The sequence below is a fragment of the Talpa occidentalis genome, unplaced genomic scaffold (genome assembly GCF_014898055.3).
Source record: "Talpa occidentalis isolate TD23 unplaced genomic scaffold, MPIMG_talOcc4v2.1 talOcc4.15, whole genome shotgun sequence".
NCBI lineage: Eukaryota > Metazoa > Chordata > Mammalia > Eulipotyphla > Talpidae > Talpa > Talpa occidentalis.
Window position 1 is genome coordinate 65442171 of NW_023601543.1, and position 12673 is coordinate 65454843.

A 12673-nucleotide genomic window follows, 5' to 3' on the forward strand; every position below is an offset into this window, starting at 1 on the left:
CAGGTATGAGTTGTGCACGTAGAATTCATTGAGTTACAGTTTCAAGTGAGGATTCTGGCAGAAACACACTCTCAGGTAAGCCACACAGGAGTGCCACAGAAACAGCCACTGCTGCTGACCAGCAGCACACAAGGTGAGTGCCACTGAGATGTTTTCTATTATTTCACTATAGAGATACATACTGTATCACACCTGTATTAAAAATAAAATGCTACTGGGTAGGAAGGTGCTGTAATTCCTTTCCCTCCTTTCCATTGTGGAAATTAAATGTGATATGCCCAGTACCTGACACACATAACTTTGTATTTGGTACATATTATTCGTTCAACAAATATTTATGTACCAAGCACCAAACAGGAGTACAGAAACTTCCCCAGCTCAAGTGGATCTCAAGAAGTGAGGGCTGCTTACAGTCACCCTCCTGTTACCCTCTTACCTGCTAGGGACATTCAGTAGGTATAGATTTCTTGAAAGAACACCAGGTAAAAGGAGTTCCTGCATCTCTACCTGAACTATTGCTTAACAATGTCCTTTTGTTTCTCAGCACCCCCTTGTTCTTAGCCAGGACTGCCCAAAGGTTAAAAAAAAAAAAAAAAAGATCTGAGTACAAATCTTTGGCTTTCCTCCATTAAAGCCTTATTTAATAAGAAGAAAATGTTTTTGTGCCTGGGGTTTGCAGAGAATAAGACAAAGCTTCTGATCTCAAGCAAGTCTTAGTTACTTCTATAGACTGGCCTAAAAATTGACTGGTACAATAGAGTGCTTTAGGAGCAGCAAATCAGCTACCACAGAGAAAGGCTAAGAAAGTGCTTCCAGGGAACAATGGTAAAATGTAAACTGAGTCATGAAAATGTGAACTGAATCAGGTGAAGGGGCTGGTGGGGGGGGACTGGGCTTCTGACCAGTGGGAGCCATGGCCGTACAGTGTGACTGACTGCAGCCTCAGGGATCCTTTGGTCCCTGGGTGGAGAAACAAAGGATGTATTTGTAAAGGAAATTAAGCCACACAAACATGGGCTTTTGTAACTTCATTCTGGCAGCAATATGGAGGATGGATTGGAAGGAAATGGTACCAGAGCTAGGGCTACCAGTTAGGAGGCAGTTATAATAGACCAGGCAAAGACTGGAGAGGGACAGAGCTAGGACAGTTGTGACAGAGAGTCAGGCACACAAAGATTATTGAGAGACTTTTAGGGATAGAACTGGAGGGCTTAGTAAAGAGATGTAGCTTGGAGGGAGAGAAAAGGCCAAATACTCTTTTTGATTCTGGCCTGGAGATTGGGTAGAAGGAGTGCTAGTCCTCAAGACTGAGAACAGAGAAGTAGAAGCCATTCTAGGGAGACAGGGACTTATTAGTCCAGATGTTCAGCAAGCTGATACACGTATGGGTCTGGAGCTCAGAGGAAACTGCTGAGTACCACCAGCTTACATATATAGTTGAAAACGTAGAGTTGAATGAGAGACAGCTTTCCTATTATGAACAGAAGAGAACAGAACTGAAGATGGGATTTAGGGAACCATCAGTATGATAAGGAGGTGGTTTAAACCCATTCTAGGGAAGAGAGGTCTTGCCCAAGCCAAACAAGGAGCAACGGGAGGGTGAGAGAGAGGCCCAGCAGAGGGCTGGGGCAGAGCCCACATTACCAGCAAAGAATAAGCTCCGGGAAGTCTGCTTTGCCAAGAAATGGAATCAGAACTAGACTTTGAAAAATAAGTATCAGATCTAGAGCACTAACTGACATAATACTAAATTTAGGAAGGGAGATTTACTCTGGAAAAAAATTCCTAAATTTGTATTTGCTATTACACTATATGATGGTACATCAGAATAAAATCTCATCCTAGAACCCTGAAATTGAGATTTAAAAATAAATGCTTTCCTACCTGGTATGACTTAGATACAGTTTTATGCTCTATTAACCTTTTTGGACAACATTTTCTATCCTCTATGCCTCTCTCAGGATTTATGGCATGCCTCAATGGCAGCACAAATTCCATACTTTATAGTTTTTTTTTTCCTTCTAACGTAAATAAAATCTCTTGAAGTCTAGTACATGCACAGAAGAGTACATATCTCATGCAGTTATAGCGCGATGTATTTTCCACAAACTGAGCATGCAGATACTGTCAACATCTATATCAAATTAAAACCCAGTGTCAGCTCCCCTTCACTCCACTTCCAGACATCGCCCATCCACCCCCTCACCGGGTGGCCACTAGGCCCATGTGGACTTCTAATAGCAGCCTTGAGTTTTTCAATCATGCAGTTTAATTGTATTCATAAGCAACCCAGAACTTCATGAAGAGCCTTTGATTTCTTGTTATTTCCATGAGAAAAGTAAGCAACCAGATGAACGGCTGCATCTTACCTGTGCTGTGTCTGGCCAGTGAAGCAGGGTCCTTTTGTGCAAGCTAGGCCCATTCACTTCTTTCCTGTGGTCCTAACACAAGAGATTGTGTTTCCATTCTCCAGACTACGTCTTTTCTTACATGGTTCTGCTGACAATATATTTAAACTTTCCCCTTTTTATAAAATGACAGTAGTTCTACCACTCGTAAATTGTTTCGGTTTGAAGGTAAGTGCCATAGTTGTTCAAATGTGTAGATTAATGTTAAATGTGCTTAATAAGTGTAAAGTGTGAAAATAGATGATGTGATTTCTAGTGAAAAGGTCATTTTTTCTAAGCGTTTTCTCAAATATAGAAAATGACATAATTCCAACAGTTCTTCTTTGGTAGAAATTTTCTTAAAGTCAGTGAGGTAGTTGTCGTTCACTAAAAACGAGATGTCTTTTGCTAATTTCTAAAATGAGGTGAAACTCCATGTTCCTTTTTTATAATGGCATGTTATCCTGTTACATGAATACCTTAGTTAACTAAGTTGATTGAAGGGGACCCAAGGGCTAGATTAGTCGCTCTCTCCAAGTCATAAGGACTTAGCCTGAATACAGCTCACCAACCCTGCTTCTGGGAGACAGATGGGCCAAGTCTGAGATTCTGTCTCAGGAGCACCGTTCTTTCTAGTTGGCCTTTCATTCGTGTACATTTATCAACCGTAAGTCTTCAATCCGGTAATATTGCTTCCTGTTCCTTTCCAAAGTAGGCTGTAATTTTAGTTACCCATAATGTGCATCTGGCTAGGCCTAATATACACTATTAGTTCCTTAGAGGGGGAATCATGTGGGAAAAAGAAGCTTTAGCTGTTTTTCATAAGCGGTAGCTACCTTGTGCTTAACCCTATCCAACCTCGCGAGCAGTATGTCCTTTGATATAGCTGCCTTGCTCCTGTCTCCCACGTCCCCGCTCCGTGTACTGCCGCGTGACCTTTGATTAGCCAAGTGCTCCCAGAGTAACTTCTGAAACTCTTTTTAAATCTCAAGGCTTCACTTCTGGATTGTCTGTGCTCAGTGGGAATGCTATTTGGCCACACCCTTTGTGGCCTGCGGATGCCACTTAATACCTGTGACTAAGGTGTGAAATATAAATATAAATATATCCTCTCCCTGGCATGAACTCTCACTTTGTATTTTTGCCAGAAAAAAAAAGTGAGTTAATAGAGGCATTATTTTCAAACCACCCACCAAAGATTCTGCTATTGAATGGAATGTGAAGGGTGTGTATGGTCTGAGGCAAATATGGCCAAGGTGGGCTTTGAAAAAGCCTTCTTCTCCCCAGTGAATGGCACTGATTACTTACTGCCTCCCTTGTTGTAGGGACCATTATACCTTTAGTGATGCACATGAATAAATGAAAAGCATAGGGGGGAAATCTGGTAATAAGCCTAACAATAAATAGTATTCCACTCAAAATATAAAATTGAAAGAAAAAGCCTCAGTATAGAATAAAGACAAAACTTAATATTTTCCACCTAAATGAATAAGCATCTCATCATTTACTATCAGTCTATCAAACCCATAGATAATTTGCATTAGCTGGCCAAGAGCCAGATGGACCAAGTTCCACCTCTATTTGGTTTTCCCTCTGCTTTAAATAACTAAGCTCAAATATTTAAACTGTCTATGTTCCTTTATCTTTTTCCTGGAATATAAAAATTATACTTACCTCTAGTGAACACCAATGAATGGTACTTCTGAAGTGATTCTACATTTCTGTTTTGGAATATAATGTAGATCAGATTATGCTATAATACTTCAATAGATAGGAAGCTTTTGAATATCTCTGAAATGTTTTACAAACAAACACTCTTTTGAGACAGCCCAGAAAAATATCAAAATTTTCTTCCATTTTAACCTTGCCATAGGTGCTTAATAGAATTTTGGAATCCTAATCATTAAAATGTTGACATAGAGCCACATGCATAAAATCCTTGGCAATATAATAAGTGGCTATTCAGCAAGAATTACACAGTATTTTATTTCTTTGACTTCAACATTTGAATTAATAATTCAAAATGTTTTGAGATGGTGTCGATTATTTATGATGGCAGTATAAAATCTGTGTTTTTAAAACTAAAAATCTTAGCTTTTCCTTGACAACTATCAATGTTGTCACAGGATAACGAATTTTCAGAAAATGAGGGTCTAGACAATGTAGATGAAGACACTGATGACAACCTGGAAGAGGAAAAGAAATCTGTGAAAGATCATGAACATCCTGAAGATGACCACAGCAAGGCCGTTGAACAGGTACCACCAACAACTGAAAAGGTATAAAATGCTTAAGTCCTGAGATCCTGCCTAAGAGAAAGTATGTGGGTCCCCTGCTCCCCTACAGAGGGCAGATTCCAGCTGCTTTTGAGAATAAAAATACTTCCATGAGTGACTTTTGACTTTTGTCATGTGCAGTAGGAAAAGCTTTTGGAAATGTATGAATCAGACACACTTTGTCCCTAGCCCTCTTTCTCCAATTCTTGGCAGCTTTCTTTCTGTGCTCTACATTAGTGATATCAGCTGATATAGGCTAGGATAGAACACTGTTAAGAAACTAACCAAAGAGTTCAGCACTGGATCCTTGAAATGATGAAATTGCAGTTAGGAGCCCTGGTACTGATGGCAGAAATGGGAGGTATGTGTGTGTGCATACATGTGGGTATTTATATAGAGACAAATGAAAGTCATTTGCAGCAGTATTTGAGACTGTGATCCATTCTGCACAAAAATAGTTTACAAGAAAGTACTCATAGGAGGACTGGGAGGTATTACTGAGGAAGAGAAAGCCATCCTGAAAGTGGAGCAAGGGATGTCAGAAACATCTCTTCTGGTTGGTGGTTTTGTGTAAGGGTAACCCTGCTAAGAGACAGACGGAAAGTTTGAAATCATTCCTTTGCTAACACTATTCCGAAATAGTGACTCTGTATTGATTTATTTTCATCTTCCCTTGTTGGGTCTCTTGCATAGAACACTGAGTTAATCATGCCTTCTTGCTAAGGAAACCTGCCATCACTGGGCTGTGCATAGCTCCTCTCGACTAGTTGACTTACTTTAGCCCCGTCCTTATCATCCCTGACATAGACAGTCATTGAAACATGTTTTTCCTTTTATTTGAATATATACATGTAAAACATGTATTTTGTGTGTGTGTTGTATTTTTAATTTATAACATGTAATTGTGCTGTAGAGGTCATTCTCTCTCTTGATTCCCTCTTTTTCCCAGATTCCTTCCTCTCAGTGAGAAAAAATATGTTCTAACAGTTATCATTTTCTTTCAGAAGAGGAGGAAGATTGTTTATTGGAAATATTTATAAGTTTCCGTTAGGGTAGTCCCTAAAATTCTTTGACCTAGAAATCATTAAACTCCTATTTGACGTTGACACCATTTGACATCATATACCAATTAGTATTCCTGAGTTTTTGAATGGAATTTTTGTTTTTGTTTTTTTTTTTTGCATGTTTTATTTGTTTGTTTGTTTGTTTGTTTGTTTATACATGCACTGGGTACAGTCAGAAGTGCGGGAGGGTGAGAGAATTCACCAGAGCCAGAGCAGGGAGCAGAGCAGGCAGAAGGACCGAAGTACACTGCTGAGGAGAGCAGCGGGTGGCAGGAGAGGTCTGTGCGCCATGTGGGACCCTCCTCCGGTGGCCGGGGAGCAGCCGGGGATCGAACCGGCGCTGCAAAGGCTGTGGGCAGCTTCGCAACCCAGCGCTCAACCGCTGTGCCACCAGGGAGGCCCTTGAATGGAATTTTTGAATCATATAATTTTTTTAATCGTTCAATTTTAAGCTAAGATATTTTACATTTTGGACTCATTTTTACAAGAGTCCAGCAAAGTAAAGAAATTGTCACATGTTTAGCTTGTTAGTTAGAGATCAGCTCTGGAGCCCTGCTTAAAACCAAGGCTAAGTTTTTTAATACAGCAGAAATACGTTTTTTATTATTATATTGTTTCTTTTTTGTTTATAGGACAACAAAGTCAACCCGGAGCAATGGGCCATTCATGAATACAATGAAAATCCAAAAGGTATGAGCATGTTTACTTCAGAAACAAGTGTTTAAAAAGGCTAGATACCTAACATACATACAAAACACCTACATTTATGTGCGCATGTATATGCTATGACTGAGTAATTATAGCTGCCACACGTGTTCTATCTCACTTTCTCCTGTCACATGGCCCTTGTAGCCAATTATGAAATGTGTGAAATCAGCTTATTCTGTTCTCATCAATAACCACCCTAGGTTCTTCACCTAAAAATATTTATATTACTCACAGCTGCTTTTATGTCAATGTTAAGAAGCTTAGGACAACTTTTTAACTACTTTTTTTCATCTGTGTAATCAGTATTATTAAGTTGAGCTTTTACTTCAGATCTCAAGTTTCATCGCTGGGAGCACTGCACTATTGCCTGTAACTAGGCTGACCTAGAGCCACTGAAGTCCATCCTGTTATTTCCCTCAAAGCCCAGGCTTAAGGCTTTGGTCCTTTCCCGAGCCTAGCTCTTAGTGTCAGAGAAGAGGTGTCACAGAATGGAGACACTGATCACCCTTGAGATGACCTACTTTTGTATACCCAAATCAGCTATATTTTTTACTGTACGAGTCCTGTATTATATTTCTGCATCACATCGCAGTGTTTTTTCATTGAGTTCTCATTAGAAGCAATTGTTCTAATAGTGTATATCGTACCTGAACTTAAGCAGAAGAAGGAATAGTTTCCTTAATCCTATTTTCCTCCTAACTTCTTCAGAAAGAGTAGTAAGTTATAGAATACTTGAAGCAAAATGTTAAGATATTTATCATCTTATATATTCTTAGCCTATAACCCAAAGTGTTGAAAAGAAATTAAATGTAAACTTTAAGTAGTTTATAATATAAAATTAAAACAATGCATATACTTCGTGAATATAGTTTAAAAACTCATTCTTCAACTATGTAACATGGATTAACTTGAAATGGCAAGAAATAACATGGATTAACTTGAAATGCTTGAATACAAAGAATTTAATTATAACTAGGTTAATTTTTTAAAGGCATTTTATATTTTACAGAAGTTTGCCCTGACATTTACTGTTAGCTTTGTAGCTATATTTGGATGCTGGTCTTCTAAGTATTTACATTGGTCAGTTCATTCTGGGCTTTTTGCCTTAATTCAGCTTTTCAGGAAATACACAGCGTAGTCCTTGTCCATTACTCCAGCCGTAAGCTCTTTAAGTAGTTACTGCTCCATAATACAGGGTTGGTAAAGTTTCACTAAAAACTTAAGGATTTTTCTATTTCTCATTGGTTAGAAAAAGTGTTTCTAAATATATATCCTATTATAGGACGCATGTGCAAGTCTGCAAAGAACGGTTCTTCAGAAGTCTCAGAAGAGAGTGAAAATGTAAAAAAGTCAAAAATGGTAAGTGAAATGAATTCTTTAATGTTAACTCCAAAGTATTGAATTGTTCTTTTTCACTTTTCGTATGGATACCTGCATCATCTGACTCCATGAATAGGAGTTTTTTTGGCCCCAAGACGTGAAGAATTTCACATTTTTAACATGCCTATCTATCTATCTATCTATCTATCTATCTATCTATCTATCTATCTATCTATTGGACTTTAGGTGTTTGGCTGCTCTGCCAAAATTTAATAGCCCTTTCAATAATTCATTCCATCATGTTGATTCATCATATAATAAAAGATTCACTAAATAACTGTTGTTTAAATGATAAGAGTATAACACTCATCAATATCTAAAAGAGAGTAAGGCAAAGCCAAGAACAGAGAGGATGAATGAAAAAATAAAGATGATTGTGCTTAGGAAACACTGCAACTTGCAACTTTATTTGTTCCCAACTGTTAACTTGTTTTGGTAGTGTTCAAGTGTGATGTATACATGTCTTCTCCTTGGAAGTAAGTGAATTTTGCATTTGCAGAAGAACTTTCTTTAATCACAAGGCAATATTTCAGGGTAGAATTGTTAAATACAAACATGGAAGAAAAGAAAAATGTAAAGTCCTTGTTTTTCAACTTGAGGTCTCAGCTTTAATGTCGTTTCCACATAGAGGCCTTTTGTGGCCAGTAACACTTCTGTAAAGTGTTTTGTCCCATTATTACGTCACATAACACCCTTTTCTTATCCTTCTTAGTGTTAATCACAATTTGCAGTTACAGTTATTTGTATATTTATTTGCTTTATGTCTCTCTCCCCCCACTGGTCATCAGCTCCTTGGACACAGAAACTTTTCTATTTTGTTTTCCCGTGTGTCCTTAGAACTCAGCCTAGGTCCTGGTACTTGGTACATTCTCAGTAAATATTTTTGGTTGGCAATGAGTTGTAAATTGTAAGAGGGTAAGAAAGAAGAAGAGTGAAGGTAAAAGCAGGAGCAGCCCTGTCTTTTACCCTCTCTGAAAGTTGGTGCCACTCTGCAAGCCTTCAGAATTACTTCAGCAATTTTAAAGTTATTTTGACCCAGATCCCCATAGTGTTATCTTTTACTAAAAATCACTCCATGATCATTTTTACCTTTATAAAAATTATGTTTGGATTATTGTACCAAAAGCAGAGTTGTGACTGGGCTCAAAGGACACTTTGCATTTATTATCCTTCAAATTTTAACATATTTTATTAGAACATTTGACCAAGGATTAGGAAGTTTTAGATTCTTTGTCTAGTAGAACAGAACATTTAACACATACTCTCCTATGCTTTATAGCATTCCCATGAAGACTTGTTCTAATTATAAGAGCTTAGGGAAAGTGTCTACAGAAGAAAATCAAATATAAGGGAGGAAGATGAAAAGTCATGGAGTTAGGAGACATAAGAACCTTAGCAGAAGAAAAAAGTGAAGCGGCAAGAAAAAGATTTGAAGCAACTCTCACCCAATGAACAAGCGTATTCTAGAATACATGATCAAATTTCAGGGACTTTTCAGGCTCTCCAGTTTTCAACACTGCTCATAGATGGTTCAGAGGATTTGGATGGAGGACAAGAGGGGTGGAGGCAGGGCAGCAGGAATGCCATGCGGGAGGCAGAAGGAGGTTGAGAAGAATGTTGGGATCAAGTATTCCATCCTTGTCAATTAGGTGCAATTAGATGATAGTATTCAGCTCCTCCCTATCCTTCGTGATTCACTATCTTTTGTTATATTTTTGAGAGATGGGTATTAATATAAGCCCTGACTGTAATTGTGGATTTGTCTGTTTCTGTTTATACTCCTAGTAGTTTTTACTTCACATATTTAAAGCTGTTACTTGGTTCAGTAACATTTAAGATTGTTATATCCTGTTAAATAATTGACCCCTTTTTCATTATGAAATGGCCTTCTTTATCCCCAGTGGTATTCTTGGCTCTGAAATCTACCTGATTGGATATTATAAAACTACTCTAGCTTCTTCTTTAATAGGGTTATCATGGTATATTTTTTTCTCTCCTTTTACTTTTAGCTCATTTCTGATTTTATATATCAAGTACATTTGATAAAGGCAGCATATAGCTGTATCTTGCTTTTTAATTTATTATTGAGATCACATTGGTTTCCAACATTGTGTGTGATTTAGAGGTATAGGATCACACCCTTCAGGTATATGTTGCTACACCACACCCATCACCCAAGGCAGCCATAATTCTTCACCATAGTCTATTGGACGCACTCCCCATTTTGTTCTTTTTGATCTGAAAATCTGCCTTTTAATTGTAGCATTTAGGTTATTTATATTTAATCTGGTTATTGATGCATCTAGGTTTATATCTGTCATCTTACTGTTTGTAGCATACTCCTATATCCCTAAATATGTTAAAGTTTATTTTATCTGATATTAAGATAACTTTATGTAAATGTGAACACCAACCTCATATTAGGAAAAACAGTGTTCTTCTTTACTCAAAGACCAGATCAGGAGACATGTTATTTTGTTATCTCCCAGTATTTGTAGGGAGACTTACATTAAGGGTGTAGTCCTTGGAGGGCCTCCATTTTGTTTCAGGCTCTTGGTTCTAGTGTTCCATATTTCATGGGGTCATGTCTGTTTAAAATCCTGGAGTCTAAGTTATGAGATCAATACTTGCCATTTCAGTGCTCACTCACCTGTGATGCTTCTTTCTCCTTCTTCATCTTTTAGCCCACAAGGATTTCCCTTCATTTTTTTTCTGAGCTTACCTACACATGATAAAAATCACATTTTTATACTTAGTCAGCATTTGTTGGTATTGTGTGGTTGGAGAATCTTCTAGGAGGTGGATTCCTTCCTTCATAATGGCAGAAATATAAGTTCTCCCACTGTGCCATAAACCCCTTTTCTAGACTCCAACTTTCTGGGTTACTTTTTTTCATTCTGTACCTCCATTTTTTAAGGCTAAGGCTATGCTACTAGTATTAACACCATGTTGATTTATGAAGGGGCCAAGATTCTTTGGTTTTGGCATCTTGTCAAAACCTTATTTGTGTTGTCATGCTTTAGGAGTCCTATTTTCCTTTTAGCTAAATGCTCCAAAAGGGCTTACATCAAATGTAAATTTTTAGTCGTCATCTTCTTCAATCTCTTCTGCTGTGGCTCTCTTGACCACTCCGTTCTTGATACATTTTCCTCCTTTGACTTCTGAGCTGCCTCTTTTTCCTGATTTTATTCATGCAAAGTTCAACCCTCAGTGCCGGCTCGGCTTCCCATGCCTGCCTCTCACACTTGACTCTCTCTTAGTCTCTCTCTTCTGCCCGCCTGGGATCTCTGGGTTGTGGGGTCTAATTTCATCTCTTTAGCCATTATCTGTATTCTGCCTGGCAATAGCCCAGGCCTCCCTGAGCAGCAAGTTCGTATATCCGACTACCTACTGTCTGCCATCATTTGGCAGTACTAACATTTTCCAGAAGCTCTCGTCTACAGCAACAGGGAGCTATGTCCTTTTCCTTCTCCAGAGTAGCTTAGTTTTCATCATTTTCCTCTTACAACACAAAAAAGTAAAATACTAAATTTGTTCTTTAAATTAAATATAATATTTAGCAAGGCACTGGTAGTGTTGAAGGTTAAACTCTGAAAGATGTTGTTTTTGGAGGGAATCACTATCCACTGGCAAAAGGAAAAATGCTGATGGATGCTAAGAATATGCCATTGCACATGCAGTAGACCCCATGAAGATGTTATGAGTAATGATATGACCTGCTGAAGATGATACCTCCAAATATTACCAAGTGAATATTTCACTTACTGAAAATTCTCTTGTGTATGTGTTTTTTCTAGATTTTCTTCTTTAAAAGGATGTCATTGACAGGTCAGAAAAGTATGCAGAACAACGAGATGCTCCCAGAGATAAAAGCAATAGGAGATCAAATAGTTTTGAAAGGCAATAGGAACCACGTGGAACAGAATCATGAAGACGCTTCACACTCAGTTGTTGCAAAAAAGACAAGAACTTGCACATTACTATAAATACACACTCTTTTCTCATGGTCACCAAGCGTTTTGTAATTTATACTTGAAAAACATGACTTCTGAAGGGATGTTTCTGATAAAGATAAGATATAAGTTAAAGATAAATATATAAGTTAATATGTTTTATTTGGTGTGATCAGTACATGACCAGTTTTCTTATTTATTTATGCTAAAATTTTTGACAAGCAATTTCAAAATGTATCTCAGAGTCTCCTTCAAGTGTTGTGGCCTTAACTGTTCAGTGTTGCATAAAAATATATTTTTATATGTGAAATTTTAAGATATTTCATAGTTTCTACTAAACAGTTTTACTTCTTTATAATATCATAATGCAATCTTTGCAATTGCACGACACTGTAACAGTTTTAATGTATTTGCAATTTTTAAAACAGCAAAAATGTTTTTGAAGAACATATTTTAATAAACTATATCTGGTCGGTTTACTGTTTAAATGGATGACTATGAACAAAAGTCAGAGGTACTTGGGGTTATCAGTTGACAAAATGCAGGCCAAAAAATCTTATTTTAAAATATTGAAGGACACAAAATGCATTGACTACTGAGTAAAGAAAATGTTAGTGCAACCGCATAAGCAGTACACATCTGTGCTCTCCACACCTGTCTATGCAGGGTAACTTGGCATGGAAACACTGCAGATGGTGTGGCGTGATGTGGGGTGTTTGGCCACGCCACATCTCACCACCGTAGGTAAGCCCTGCAGGGCCAGTCTGGCTCCTTCCCGCCACAGCTAGCCCTGACAGCGGTTACCTGGGCTGGTCTCACCTCACATTGCTCTGCCTCAAGGAGTAGGAAAGGTAAAGCCTACATGTCTGCTTTGCTGGAAACTCGTCCCTGTGTGGACCACCTCC

The 12673-nt window shown here is 38.1% G+C and overlaps 1 protein-coding gene across 5 annotated transcripts in view; it reads left to right on the plus strand.

Moving 5' to 3' along the window:
* Positions 1-12673, plus strand: part of RPGR (retinitis pigmentosa GTPase regulator) — a 54783-nt gene that overhangs the window by 29668 nt on the left and 12442 nt on the right. For 3 of the 5 annotated variants that reach the window (XM_037512532.2, XM_037512536.2, XM_037512534.2), the window contains 4 exons: positions 4514-4666; positions 6360-6417; positions 7718-7794; positions 11613-12236. In XM_037512532.2, the coding sequence (XP_037368429.1) occupies positions 4514-4666; positions 6360-6417; positions 7718-7794; positions 11613-11801 (477 nt within the window). In that variant the 3' untranslated portion in view covers positions 11802-12236. Of the gene's footprint in view, positions 1-4513; positions 4667-6359; positions 6418-7717; positions 7795-11612; positions 12237-12673 lie in introns of those variants that run through there. The other 2 variants (XM_037512533.2, XM_037512535.2) reach the window with 2 other exon arrangements.